Here is a 15,844-nt window from a genome sequence, read left to right on the forward strand (position 1 = left end):
GGCGCAGGCCGAGCTGAGGGACCCCTCCCCCCAAGTGCATGAATTTCGTGTACCGGGCCTCTAATCTCATAATTAGGATGGTGTTACATCAGAGCTTTTTTAAATGCCAGGTCTTCATGGTCCAGAACATGCTTCCATGTTCTGCCCTGGAGGAACTCTGCCCTGGTACTGCGCTATAACAGCCTTTACACATGATACCACCCACCATGTAGGTCATGTAGTCAGATAGATGTGCAGGGTATAAAGAGCTTTTATGTGTTTTATCTCAATTTGATCCTCATCATACCCTGTGGAGTAGACAGGGGCCTAGTACTTTTCCTCTTTACAGATGTGGAAATGGTGATTCCTTTTATTTTTTTCAACCTGACTTATAGGTATATACTTGAGTCTCTGCAGATTATATCCTGATAGGGTCCACAATGTACTATGACCAGATTGAATTATGATTAGCTACTTATTATTAAAGGGACTTGGGTGTAGCTTTTTTTTGTAGATGCTTGTTGGTACATCTGTAATTTGAACAAACTTAATTCTTAATTTCCACTCACTATTGTTTAGAAGCCTAATTACCTTATAATTTTCCAGGCCCCATTTTCCACTTATGTAGTCCATCATCATCTTTTGGTCAGTTTTATCCGTGGCACGTCTCTGAAACAGAAGGGAAAACTTGTATGATTTGTTTTAAATGTTGATTTTTGAGGCCTGGACTTTGAGTCCCTTAAATTACTCAATCAAGTCTTGAAGATCCAAATGCAGTGTTGGGACTGTGTGGTTGGGCCTAATCATAGTATTAAAAACATTTATTTTCAGTGAGAAGGAGGGAAGAGGACTTTGAGTTCCTCAATGAAGCGTCCACATATATTAGCTTCTGGGTCAGGCTATAGTGTTTCCCACTTCCTGTCTCCAATCTAGCAAGGCTCCTCGAATTTTCTTTTTTTTGGAGGGGGGGGGGGGGGGCGGGGGCTAAAAGTTAGGTCCATCAGACTAGTTTATGGGACCATAGCTTTATTAAAAAAAATCTTGCTCTTCTTGAATTTAAGAATTAGAAGACATTAAAAACAACAAATGACTGTATTTGATTTCTCTCATTTTTGAACAAAGTCACACAGTTTGAGCAAGTCCACGAGAATAAGGAGTCCCCTTCTACTGCCTGGAAGGAGCAAAAGATCATTTTATTCAAAATAAATCTATTGAGATCCATGTTGCTGGTATCTCATCAAGCTCTGAATTTGAGTTCAATCAGAGCTTTGATGAAGGAAAGGGGAAAGAAATCTTGAAAGAATGCTGTTCCATTCATGAAGAGTTTGCATGTTTTCAGTTTCCAAGTAAATGGAATAATGGCACCATGCTTTTCCATCCAGGCATTTTCCACCCCGAGAATAATGCCCTTCCTGGTTTCTCAATGAATAATGCATTATTTCTGAAACTCCAGAGGCATTCCTTTCATTTTCCTTTATGTTTAGCTTTCTAAGTGATTTTCAAGCAAGGAAATTCAAGGACTTGGACTAAATGCTTTATTAACATTTTTACTTGAAGTTCAAATAGCTTCTTGGCTATTATCTCCTGATGTTTGAAATATTTTTTTCTCTCTCTAAGGAAAGCCCAAGGTATTGTATTTATGAGAAAGTGAAATACCTTGGACAGTCTTCAAAGTGAATGGCAGTTTAAAATCAATACACATTTGTGTTTTAAAACAAAGAACTTTCTGGGGGTACTCTTCTTTATTTTCATTTCTCTGTTGAAAAGATTCAAAAAGGAAAGCTCACATCCAAAAAAACTCGGCTGTTTTGGAGGCTAAATCTTGTTTGTTTACATTTTGTGAAGCTCATTTCTTGAGGCTAGTCCAAATCCCCCACCCTGGTCCAAGTCTGCGTCCACCTAGGCCCGTGGTCGGCAAACTGCGGCTCGCGAGCCACATGCGGCTCTCTGGCCCCTTGAGTGTGGCTCTTCCTAAGCCTTAGGAGTACCCTAATTAAGTTAATAACAATGGGCCTACCTATATAGTTTAAGTTTAAAAAATTTGGCTCTCAAAAGAAATTTCAATCGTTGTACTGTTGATTTTTGGCTCTGTTGACTAATGAGTTTGCCGACCACTGAGCCAGTACCATTTAAACTGAAAGATTCAAAAGCTCATCTGGGATCATCTCTATTTGCTGTCTACACATTGTATGGCCTGATGCATATGGGGTGATATGTAATGGGACACGACCGTACCCACTTGTTCTTTTGGCTCATGTTCTCCTAGCTGAGGATCCTAGATCATCCTGGGGTAACACAGTGGTAGATTTTAATACTGTTTCACTGCCTTTATTTTTCCTGAGAGCCAAATGAGTGATTTCAGGAACTAAAAAACCTGGAATTAATAATATAATCTATATTTCCATTCTTCCTTTTATTGTAAAATCTTAATGACTCAGAATAGTTGGGGAAGAAAGAAAACATCATTGATCTAAATTTGTAAGACGTCTAAAGCCTAACATTTGGTTTAAAATATTTAATTTGATTAATTTCAAGAAGTGGGAGTGCAACCATATTTTCTGGAGTGTGGACTCTGGATCCAGCCTCTAAAAGCAGAAACTCTGGTATCTATTTCCTGTCTGCCACTTTCTAATACCATGGCCTTGAGCAAGTTACTTAATTTTTTGGGTCTCAGTTTTTTCATCTGCATGATGGGAGAATAACTGCTATCTCCTATGGCTATTGTGCAGATTAAATAAGGTAATATTTATAAAGCATATGGAAAAGCACCATTTAAGTGGCTGTTGAATAAAAATAAAATCAAACAGCCCTAGCCTATTTGGCTCAGTAGGTAGAGCGTCAGCCTGTGGACCAAAGGGTCCCGGGTTTGATTCCCGTCAAGGGCACATACCTCAGTTGGAGGCTCCTCCCCGGCCTGGACTCTAGTCGGGGCTTGTGCAGGAGGCAACCAATCAATGTGTTTCTCTCACATCCATATTTCTCTCTGTCTTTCCCTCTCTCTTCCCCATTCCCTAAAAATCAATGGAAAATATCAATGGTGAGGATTAACCACAAAAAAAAAGCAAATAAACATCTCCGGTTGTTGGAAGTGGCTATATCCAAAGAGGCTCAGGCTACTGAGCAGATACTAACAATGGTATTGTTATTGTTGTTACTGCTAAAATATACTGAGTGATTGTTTTCTTAGCACCCATTTACTCTTTACAACAAACGACAAACTTAATGAGGAAAATATAACCATTTATTTTTTTCCGATGAGAAAACTGAGGTATGAAAAGTAATTTGCCTAAGTTTACCCCGTTTATAAAACAACAAAACAAGGATTTGAACCCAATCAACCTGAATTCAGAAACTGTGCCTTAACTAAATATTAAAGAACATTTGTCATAGTGTTTATCTTTTGCCTGAAAACAATCTTATGCTATTAAAATCCATACCTCTATAAGCATCAAAGTGTGTATCCTGAATGAAGTTTTTCATGTCTCAGTTGTTTAGCAACTCTATGTTTTGTTCAAAGTAATCATCATCAATGTCTCATAAATACTCAATCTTAGTAAGGTCTGAATTATGAGGTTTTATTAAATTGATTATTTTATCATCATTAAATTCTTTTCTGATTATTTCACAATATGACCATTTTATTTCAAATGGTGATCTGGTGGTTTTGAATATCAGTATTTTTATATTGAACGGGAATTATTTCACCTTATGGTTGCTGGCTTCATAATTATATTTGTCCTCTCTTTTTTAAATCCTCTCCACCCCTCTCCCTGTCCTTGTAGGTGCCTTTATCATCTGCTGGACCCCTGGACTGGTCTTGTTACTTCTCGATGTGTGCTGTCCACAGTGTGACGTTCTGGCCTATGAGAAATTCTTCCTCCTGCTTGCTGAGTTCAACTCTGCCATGAACCCCATCATCTACTCCTATCGCGACAAGGAGATGAGCGCCACCTTCAGACAGATCCTCTGCTGCCAGCGCAGTGAGAACACCAGCGGCCCCACGGAAGGCTCCGACCGCTCAGCTTCCTCCCTCAACCACACCATCTTGGCTGGAGTTCACAGCAATGACCACTCTGTGGTTTAGAAAGGAAATGAAGAGGAGAAGCCAGCATCATCTATTGAGGGATGAAGAGCCTCCCCCTACCCAAATGCCAGGGCAAGGTGTAGGGTGTGTGAGAGAGAGAGAGAGAGAGGGGAAAAACAAACTCATGTACTTAAACACTAACCAACGGCAGTATTTGTTCCTAGACCCAACAAGACTTGATATATGTTGAAAATTAGCTCATGTGACAACCCTCATCTGGATCCCCATTCCCTTTGAAAGTAGACAGTGGAGCTCTTATAATGGAATTCGTAAATAGACTCTGGAGTGTTTCTTTAGAGAGACGACACTAACTAGACTTCAAAAGATTTTGTGTGGTTTGGTGCAAGTCAGAATAAATGCTGACTAATGGAATCCACAACTTCATTTACATGCAGGCTTCCCTTTTTTATTTTTAAAGGATACATTTCATTTAATAAACATGTTTATGCCTATCAGTATGCTTGTGATGGATAAGACTACAGACTTTTTAAACTACCGTAACTTCATTTTTTTTCCACATGTAGGAAAACTGTAAATTAGACTTATTTTTTTTTAGAAAGCATGCATGTAATATATGTATGCAGTATGTCTTACTTAAAAAGATAAAAGGGTATTCATTCTAAATCTTCTAGGGAATAGGAGAACCTAGATGTCAAAGCCAGTATTTGTTTAGGTTATGAAACAAACAATGCTCTAATCACATTACCTTTTTATTAAAGTGTTGTAACACATATTAAAAAAAATGGGTTGTAAGTTTGTTACTGAAATAATATGTACTCTAAAAATGTCCTAGAAGATGAAACTCAGTAATATTGTTCCCACATATTTATAATACCCAAGTACATTTTAATTATTAGTACATCAGAAGGATTTTTGAATAGCCTGTGTTTTTCTGTATTATGAAATAATACATAGTCATTATAGGAAACTTGAAAAATGCAGAAAATGTATAAAACAGAAAAAATAATTACTGATAATAAATATCACAATCCAGAAGTAACCACCATTAATAGCTTTCCCCCCTGTGTATGCCTATATGTATATTATATAACTTTTATATAATTGGGATCATACTGTAAACAATTTTATAGTCATTTTTTTTCCACTACAGAATTGCCACATTTCCTACGGCATTAAAAATTTTACAAAAACATAATTTTTATGGCTATATAATATTCCATTTAATGGATGCAACTCAGTTTATTTAACCATTTCCATATTGTTGACTACTTAGGTTATTTCTACTTTTCATTATTATAAATGATGTTGCAAAAAATTTGTGTACATAAGACTTTTTTCATATAATTGATTATTTACTTAGGATATGTTCCCATGAAGGATTTTTTTAAAAAAAATGTGAATTGTCTTTTTATGCTCATACCTTTTATAAAAAGGGATTTCCTGCTTTGCACCTCATGGGTGACAATTGTGAGGAAAGCCAGTTAAATTACCTTTTTACAAAGGAAATTCAGTGGTTAGTTTAGGGTGACTTTTTTATATAGTAGGATGGACTAGAAACAGTCAACTGTCACAAATAACCAGGATACCCTAATTCATATGTCTAGCAATTCCAAATTTTATTTGAGGCACCAATTATTCAGCTCTCGGTAGCCACAACTGTAATGTAGCATTCAAGACAACGCGAAGAAGTCAAACGTGCCAAGTGAATGAAGGATCTTCCTATTAAATATCTTGGGACCCTTCTGTAGCAAATTGGTTGAGTGTCCGCATGTGACTGGGTACTGTGTGTTCTCTGAGAATCACCCCAGAGGGACTGCTGCCATGTTAGGTGATACCTGTTTAATCTCACCTGTTTGTTGTAATAAGGAACCAATAAAGTCACAGTCATGAAGCAGGTGTGGGGAAGTCAGGAGTATGTTTAAGAGAAAGATGTCCAGAAGACGGTTGTCTAGGAGAAGGAAGTCAGTGCATGGTCACCATTTGAGCAGAGGGCTGATGTGTAAAGTGCCTAAAGGGAAAAGAATAACGGGGAACCAGTTAGCAGAAAGGTGCTTGCACGTACTTTATACAATACACAGAGCGTTTTATATTGGAAGTGAAATAAATGAACTTGGACTTTCACTCATGCGCATGTATTCTGAAGGAGCTATGGACTATTTGAAATTGAGAACGTACTAATTAGACCTTAATAAATCATTCTCTATCAGTGTTTGCTGTTCTGGCCAGTGCTATTTCTATTGTCCAAGTCTGCGGGTTGCATTGCACGGTGCCTTTCTGCTTGTGACCTCCTTCATTTCCCAGCCGCAGGGCTCCTGAATTCTGAGGGGAAGCCACCACCATATGCTTCCCCAGCTCAGAACTGCTTTTTTCAACCTGAGGAATAAGTCTTTCCCGTGTCCGAGAGATGGTGGTCTATGTTGCATCAAAGGAGGGATAACATCTTAGGACAATGCAACTGTACTCTGATTTTATCAGGCCTTTATGATGGCTTACGGAAAACTCTCCCAGGAGTTTACAAAGTCACAGTGGTCTTTATGCTTATAGATTTAGTAACTAACAAGATAAAAATGATAGGTATCTTCCAGTTACTTGTTAATGATATTCTTTCAACACACTGCTAAGAGGTTGGAGAAAGATAAAATGTTTATTCAAACGAATGTCTCAGTGAGTACTTGGAAGCGAATTCTGTACCTTTAAATTCAGGTGGATGTCAGGTTTTTAGAAATCAAGTATCTCAGCCCTCTTCTTCCCAAATTAGCCACCGCTCACAGATAGTCATCCCTCTTATCCAGTTTCGCTCTCCATGGTTTCCGTTCCCTGTGGTCAACCACGGTCTGAAAATATGAAATGGAAAAATCCAGAAATAATACCGAAGTTTTACAATTGCACGCTGTTCTGAGTAGCGGGGCGAAATCTCGCGAGACCTGCTTCCTCTCGCGAGGGACGTGCATCCTCCCTGTGTTGGGCGAGGAGGTGCGCTCTGCTCCTGGTCACTCTCTCAGCGGCCATCTTGGGTATCACAGGGACGGCCGCAGTTTTGTGGTAATGGTGTTCGCGCCCCCCCTTATTTTCCCTTTTAATGGCCCTCAAGCACAAGAGTAGCGATACTGTGGATATGCCGAAGGGAAGCCGTCATGTGCTTCAAGTGGAAAGGTGAAAGCTTTCGACTTAATAAGGTAAGAAAAAGGTGGTATGCTGAGGTTACGAAGATCTACCGTAAGGACGATATACGATATTTTGAGAGAGAGAGACCACATTCACGTAACTTTTATTGCAGTATATTGTTAGAACTGCTCTGTTTTATTAGTTGTCAATCTCTTACTGTGCCTAATGTATAAAGTAAACTTTATCACGGGCAGGCATGTGAAAGGAAACATGGCGCATGCAGGGTTCGGTGCCTTCTGTGGTTTCAGGCACCCCCGGGGGGACTTGGCGCGCATTTCCCAGCATGAGAGAGGATTACTGTTTTACCTTTTTCTGTATAGCGAGACCATAATTTCTAGGTGCACTTAACATTACATGATTAGTGAGTCTTATCGGTTTCCCCTTCTCTCTCTTATTTATTTAATTTATTTATTATTGTTTAAAATATTACATATGTCTCCTTTTTTCTCCGATTGACCCCTCCCCGGCCACTCCCACCCCCCAGGACAAACCCCACCTCCCCAGTGTTCCTGTCCATTGGTTATGCTAATATGTATATACATTTAAAATTTTTAAAAATATCTTTATTGATTTCGGAGAGGAAGGGAGAGGGAGAGAGATAGACACATCAATGATGAGAGAAAATCAATAATCAGCTGCCTTCTGCCCGACTGGGGAGGAGCCCACAACCAGGGCATAAGTCCTGATGGGGAATTGAACCGTGACCTAGTTGCTAGATTGATGCTCAACCACTGAGCAACCCAGCCAGGCTATACATGTAAAATGTTAACTTTGGTAGAGAATACCAAAATACATTCCAAAAATATTGTACCAGTTTATAGAAACATGATGTATGACAGCATCTTTTATCTGTATCTTCACCATAACTGGATGCTATTACTCTTTGAAGTTCCTTTACTTAAAAGAGAGTTTGGATGCAAAATCCAAAAATACTTTGGAGATTAAGCACTTCTAAGTAACATATGGGTTAAAAGAAGAAATCTCAAGAGGAATTTAAAAATATTGTTAACTAAATAAAGGTGAATATATAACTTATCAAGATTTTTGGGATGCAGTGAAAGAAGTGATTACAGGAAAATTTATACCAGTAGATGTACATATTAAAAAGAAGAACTAAACTCAATAATCTAAGCTTTTACCTTATGAAACTAGAAAAAGAAAAGCAATGAAAACTGAAGTAAGCAAAAATCAATAAAATTGGAAAACAAACAATATCAATAGAGAAGATTAATGAAAACTAAAGCTGGTTCTTTGAAAAGATCAATAAAATTGATGAGCCTCTAACCAGACCAAGAAAAAAAGGGCACAAATTACTAATATCAAAAATGAAAAAAAGATATCACTGTAGATCTCATGGACATTAAAGGATAATGGAGGCATACTATAAACAACCCTATGCTCACAAATTTGATAACCTAAGTGAAATGGACCAGTTACTTGAAAGACAATCTGCCAAAACTCACACAAGAAGAAACAGACAATTTGAATAGGTGTATAACTATTAAAAAATATTTTAATCCTCAACAGAGGATATTTTTCCATTGGTTTTTAGAGAGATTGGAAGAGAGGGAAAGACAGAAATATCGATGTGAGACAAACATAGATTGGTTGCCTCCTACACAAGGCCCAACCAGGGCCCGAGCCAAGGAGGAGCCTGCAACCTAGGTACATGCCCTTGACTGGAATGGAACCTGGGACCCTTTGGTCCGCCCTTGACCAGAATCAAACCCAGGACCCTTTGGTCTGCAGGCTGACGTCTATCCACTGAGCCAAACTGGCAAGAGATATTAAAGAAATTGAATCAATGATCAATAATCTTACAGAGCCTCTGGCTCAGATTTTTTCACTGGTGAATTCTACTTAAGGAAGAACTTATGTAATTTCTCTACAATCTTTTAGAAAATAGAAACAGATACTCATTCTATGAGAACAGCATTACCCTAATACTAAAACCATACAAAGCCATTATAAGAAAAGAAAACTAAAGGCCAATATTTTTCATGAACATAGAAAAATCTTCAGTAAAATATTAGCAAATTGAATCTAACCATGTATAGAAGGAATGGCATACCACGACCAAGTAGAATTTATTTCAGGTATGAAAGGTTTGTTAAACATGAAAAAAACCCCAAACCACAATTAGTGTAATCCATCATATCAACAGGTCCCCCTCAAAAAGAAAAATCACACATATCAATAGATGCAGAAAAGCATTTAAGAAAATCCAGAATCCATTAATGATAAATAACCCTCAGTAAACTAGAAATAGAGGGGTTTTCCTCTGCTTAATAAAGAATATCTACAAAAATGCTGCTCTAACATCATACTTAATGTTGAGAAACTTAAGTATCTCACTAAGATCAGGTACAAGGAAAAGGTGTGTCCTTTCACCACTCCTTTTCAACATCCTACTGAAAATTATAGTTAATGTACTAAGATAAGAAAAGGAAATAAAAGGTGTATAGATTAGGAAAAAAGAAATAAAACTATCTTTGTTCACAGGTGTCATGCTTGTTTATGTAGAAAATCAGAACCAACAGCAAGTGGAACTAATAAGTTGTTATTGCAAGGTTGTATGATACAAGATTAATGTGCAGAATCGGTCATTTTCTCATATGTCAGCAATGAACAGGTAGAATTTGAAATTAAAAGCACAGTATCATTTATAGTAGCACCAAAGAAAATTAAGTTCTTCAATATAAATCTAACAAAACATTTACAAGATTTAATGAGGAAAACTATAAAACTGGTGCAAGAAATCAAAGAACTAAATAAGTGGAGAAATAGTCCACGTTTGTGTATAGTAGTTACTCAATATCATCATGATGTCAGTTTTTCCCAAATTGGTCTATAGATTCAATGCAATCCTAGCCCAGATTCCAGCACAGTATTTTGTACATATTGACAAACTGATTCTAAAGTGAATATGAAGAGGCAAAAGACCCAGAATAGCCAACACAATATTGAAGGAGAACAAAGTTGGACTGTCCCACCTCAAGATCTCTATATGTAAAAGGTTAAGTGACCGACCGTCCATCCGACTGTCTGGTACATATGACGCACACTGGCAATTTAAACATAAACGTTGACTTGTGCATGAGCAATACATATAAAGCTCTCGCCAGTGCCAATCGCACGCGTGTGTTTCCATCTGTCATTGTCTATTGTGAATTTGGTTGTCTTTGTTGACATTCTGAAGCTGAAAGAAAGCGATTGTTGATAGAATATGTCTGAAGACCAACTATTGGCACAGTGTACCTCTGAAGTTGAAAGAAGCCGGCGTCTTCGACAGAATGTATCTGAAGACCACTATTGGCACAACTATTGCACAATTAATTGCCTTTCAATGTGCATGAATCTGTGCACCGGGCCACTAGTTTACTATAAAACTACAGTCATCAAGACAGTCTGCTATTGGTGAAAGACTAGACAAATAGTTAAAGTGGAACAGAATCAGAACTTAGAAATAGACCCACGCAAACATAATCAACTGATCTTTAACAAAGGAACAAAGGCAATACAATGGAACAAAGATAGTCTTTTCAACAAATGGTTCTGAAACAACTGAATATCCACATGGAAAAACATGGATCTAGGCACAGATCTTACAGTCTTCACAAAAATTAACTCAAAATGAGGCCTACATGTAAATGCAAAGCTACAAAACTCCTAGAAGTTAACTTAAGAGAAAATCTTGATGACCTTGGGGTTGGCAATGACTTTTTAGCTAAAACAGATCAGTGATACACTTGATTCATTAAAATTTAAAACATATGCTCTGTGAAACATATGTTCAGAAAAGACAAGCAAGAGACTGGGAGAAAATATTACCAAAATACATATCTGATAAAGGCCTATTATCCAAAATAGACAAAGAACTCTTAAAACATAACAGTAAACAATGCCATTTAAAAAATGAGCAAAGACCTGAACTGGCACCTCACCAAAGGAGACATATAGATGTCAAATAAACATATAGAAAGATACTCAACATCATATGTTCTTAAAAAATTACAAATTAAAAGAACAATGGAGATACCACTACACACCTATTAGAATGGCAAAAATCCAAAACAGTGACAACATCAAATGCTGGCAAGGATATGGAACAATTGGAACTCTCATTTTTGCTGGTGGGAATGCAAATGGTATATAGCATTTTGGAAGACATAGTTGCAGTTTCTTATAAAACTAAATATCCTTTTACCACGTGATCCTGCAATTGCACTCTTTAGTATTTTACTCAAAGGTGTTGAAAACTTATCTCCACACAAAAATCTGCATATGGTTGTTTATAGCAGGGACAATACGTTTTAGTTCTTTAGAAGCCCTGATGTTTGGATGGTTCTTGAAGATACCACTTAGATCTCTCTGAAATCTGAAGGAAATATTTTATAGTCAGAAACTTAGCTTCATCTTTAGAGCATATTTTCCTGACAGTGCCTTCAATTTATCCTTTGACTGAATCTGTGTGTGTGTTGTGTGTGTGTGTTGTTTTGTTTTACTTAGCATCATTTGCCATTTTTAGAAATTGACAGCTTTCAAATCAAACAATTCCTGGATCCTTTATACTTAGCAGTCTTTTTTTTTTTCTAGCTCATTTCTCTTGTGATGCATCCTATCTAATCAAAGTAATATGCAAATTGACCATCACTCCAACACACATGATGGCCACCCCCATGTGGACACAAGATGGCCACCACAAGATGGCCTGCAGGGGAGGGCAGTTGGGAGCAATCAGACCTGCAGGGGAGGGCAGTTAGGGGTGACCAGGCCAGCAGAGGAGGGCAGTTGGGGGTGACAAGGCCTGCAGGGGAGGATAGTTGCAGGGAACCAGGCCTCCAGTGGAGGACAGTTAGGGGTGACCAGGCCTTCAGGGGAGAGAGGTTAGGGGCAATCGGGCCGGCAGGGGAGGGCAGTTAGGGACGAGCAGGCTGGCAGGGGAGGGCAGTTAGGGGCAATCAGGTAGGCAGGCAGGCAAGTGGTTCGGAGCCAGCAGTCCTGGATTGTGAGAGGAATGTCCGACTGCCCGTTTATAGGCTCGATCCCTCAAGGGGTCCCAGATTGGAGAGGGTGCAGGCTGGGCTGAGGGACAACCCCCCTCCCCTGGTGCACAAATTTCATGCACCAGGCCTCTAGTTTTATCATAAATGGCAAACCCCCCCACCCACCCACATACAAAAAACCCCCCAAAAAACCCAGGCAAAACCTCAAAACCACACCTGGAAATCTAGTTAAATCACCAAATTCATAGGTACATTTTCTACTTTCTATGTTAATGTAGGTGTCAGTGTTACTAAACTTTCTGCCACTCTTTTGTTTGTTTTTGTTATTTACTTTCAACAATCCTTTTGTAACAGCTTTATTGGAATACTAGAGGCCCAGTGCACAAAAATTTGTGCACTCGGGGGGAAGGGAGGGTCCCTCAGCCTGGCCTGTGCCCTCTCGCAGTCTGGGACCCCTCGGGAGATAATGACCTGCTGGCTTAGGCCTGCTCCCGGGTGGCAGAGGGCAGGCCCAATCCCTAGGTGCAGCCCCTGGTCAGGCTCAGAGCAGGGCCGATTGGGGGATTGGGGCACCGCCCCCTGTCACACTCAAGGCAGGGTCGATGGGGAGGTTGCGGCGCCACCCCCTGTCACGCACAGAGCAGGGCCCATCAGGGGGGTTAGGGCTCCGTACCCTGTCATGCACAGAGCAAGGCCCATCAGGGGGTTGGGGAGCTCCCTCCTGTCACGCACAGAGCAGGGCCCATCAGGGGGTTGAGGAGCTCCCCCCTGTCACTCACAGAGTAGGTCCGATAGGGGAGTTGGGGCACCGTCCCCTGTCACACACAGAGCAGGGCGGATCAGTGGGTTGGGGTGCCGCCCTCTATCACCCACAGAGCAGGGCCAATCAGGGGATTGGGGCACTGCCACTGTCACACTCAGGGCAGGGCTGATGGGGAGGTTATGGCTCTACCCCGTCACACACAGAGCAGGGCCCGTGGGGGGGCAGGGGGGGTTGGGGCACCGCCCTCTATCACCCACAGAGCAGGGCTGATCAGGGGTTTGGGGCGCCGCCACTCTCACACTCAGGGCAGGGCCGATGGGGAGGTTATGGCTCTATCCCGTCACACACAGAGCAGGGCCCTTGGGGGGGGGGGGGGTTGGGGTGCCGCACCCTGTCACACACAGAGCTGCAGGGCGATCAGGGGGTTTGGGCGCTGCCCCCTGTCATGCTGACCCCAGTGTCAGGAGGCCTCTCGGCTCCTCTGATCCCGGTGCTGGGAGGCATATTACCCTTTTACTATATAGGGTAGAGGCCTGATGCATGGGTGGGTGCCGGCTGGTTTGCCCTGAAGGGTGTCCTGGATCAGGGTGGGGGTCCCCACTGGGGTGCCTGACCAGTCTGGGTGAGGGGCTGAGGGCTGTTTTCAGGCTGGGGGTGACTGAACTCCCAAACGCTCCTTTTTTCCTTTTTTTCTTTTTTATTCTGGGCCAGCTTTAGCTTGAGGCTTGGCTCCAGCTCTTAGGCCTCAGCTCCTGAAAGTAGATTTCTGGCCTTTGCATACAATGTTGCGAATCTGCTGGCTGAAGTCTGGCGGTATTTGTTACAGAGTTTCTTAAACTGCAGGCTCAGAGGCCTGCAGCCGCAGACGGGGAATGTTGGTTTCCTCCGTCACTGAGGCAACCAAGCCTCATGTTAGTTTTAAGCTGCCTGGCTGCCGGCCGCCATCTTGGCTGACAGTTAATTTGCATATCTCACTGATTAGCCAATGAAAAAGGTAGCGGTTGTATGCCAATTACCATGTTTCTCTTTTATTAGTGTAGATAGTTCACATGTAATTGACTAATGCAAACAGGTCAATGACATTTAGTATAGTCAGAAAATTGTACAACCATCACCACAACTTAAGAACATTTTAATCACCTCCCCCCAAAAAACTTATACCTTTTATCAGTCACTCCCCTTTTTCTCCCAACCTTCTCTTCATCCCCCCCAATCATAGGCAACCATCAATCTGTTTTCTGTCTGTATAAGTTTGCCTAATATGAACATTTCACATGGATACATTTAGTGAGCATACTTTATTTTTGGAAGTGGCATGAAAATAATAATCACTAAGTACTCTAATTGTTCACTGCATTAATTTATACAAGTATGTTGGAGGAGAAATGGCAAAATAGACTTCAAGTGTCATCTATATATTAATGAGACATTGGCCCCACCCAGGCCATTTAATAGGAAGTTTCAGGACTCACCATTTTGGGAAGGCAAACCTAACTAAAACTCAGTGTCACTGTCTGTACTAGAGATATTTTCTCTCCTTAATGACAAGAGCACAGGTCTCTAGAAGAGGCAGAACGGTGTAATTCAGTGGCTTTCAACTTTATCAAAACCAGTGTCTACCTTTATTAACAATTTTGTGTTTTAAAAATTGTTATTCTGAGATGAGATTCTTAGATAATACAATCTACCTAGTTCACAATTTAAAAAATATCTAATTCTTTATCATACAGTGGAACACATGAAAAGAAACTAATCCTATATAATAACAGGCTGATATGCAAATTGACTGAATGGCAGAACCACCAGTTGCTATGATGTTCACTGACCACCAGGGGGCAGATGCTCAATGCAGGAGCTGCCCCCTGGTGGTCAGTGCGCTCCCACAGGGGGAGTGCCGCTCAGCCAGAATCCCTGAGCCGGGCTGACGGCTGGCTAGCGCAGCAGTGGTGACAGGAGCCTCTCCTGCCTCCTCAGCAGTGCTAAGGATGTCCAACTGCAGGCTTAGGATATCCCCTGTGGGCTCCCGGACTGCAAGAGGGAGCAGGCCAGGCTGAGGGGACCCCCTCCCCCAAGTGCACGGATGTTGTGCACTGGGCCTCTAGTTTAAAATAAAATGATATTTCAATACATGAAGGCTCAGAAAAACACACACACTACAGTAGAGGAAATGAGGTAGTTAGATGTTTGTATACATATGTTGAGTTCAGTTTAGATTTCAGAGAGACATTATTTAACCAAATATAGTAACTCCCACCAGTAACACAATCAGTGAAGTCCAACAAATTTAATTACATTAAATACAGGGTCACATTATTTAAAGGCCAATGAAATGGCTAAGGCAAATGGCAAGCAGCGAGCCTACTGAGATGTCCTGGGGTTGGCTGTGTGGGCCCAAACTATCCCCTCTTGGTGGCAGTTGCCCTGCTGGAGCTTAATATTGATGGGAAGAATTCTAGATTCTGTACTTTCAATTCTTGAACTGGATTGTAACATCTTACTGGTTCCCTCACTAATTAATGAGCTAAATAACATCTTTGCCATGTATTCATATAATTTGTGTAGGAGAGTCATGGTTTTATTTCTTAAAAAAAAAAAATAACCACTTAGCACTATCAAACCCCTCCCCCCCCAAAAAAATAAAAATAAAAAAGGTGGCAAGAGGCTGAGGGTCTGGAATGGAGGCTGAAGATGAATTCATAGCCTGAGGACATGTCAGGAACTGTAGACAGCAAGAGTGCACGGTGCAAACACCAAAGCAAGGCAGGGCCTGTTACACCTGGGCAGAAGCAGGTGTCCAATCCTGGACACCAGCTGGAATGAGCCTGGAATCCGTGGGCGTCTCAGAGATAGGCCACAGCTCCTCTTTCCAATGCCATGATATCCATG

General features: G+C 40.8%; 1 protein-coding gene across 6 annotated transcripts in view; it reads left to right on the forward strand.

The window, feature by feature from the left end:
- LPAR1 (lysophosphatidic acid receptor 1) overlaps positions 1–6,233 on the forward strand; it is a 125,093-nt gene extending 118,860 nt beyond the window's left edge. For all 6 annotated transcript variants that reach the window (XM_036330038.1, XM_036330040.1, XM_036330037.1 and 3 more), the window contains one exon: positions 3,762–6,233. In XM_036330038.1, the coding sequence (XP_036185931.1) occupies positions 3,762–4,063 (302 nt within the window). In that variant the 3' untranslated portion in view covers positions 4,064–6,233. The remainder of the gene's footprint in view (positions 1–3,761) is intronic.
- Positions 6,234–15,844: the final 9,611 nt, after the last annotated feature.

This window comes from Myotis myotis, unplaced genomic scaffold (assembly GCF_014108235.1).
Source record: "Myotis myotis isolate mMyoMyo1 unplaced genomic scaffold, mMyoMyo1.p scaffold_m19_p_12, whole genome shotgun sequence".
In the NCBI taxonomy this organism is placed as follows: domain Eukaryota; kingdom Metazoa; phylum Chordata; class Mammalia; order Chiroptera; family Vespertilionidae; genus Myotis; species Myotis myotis.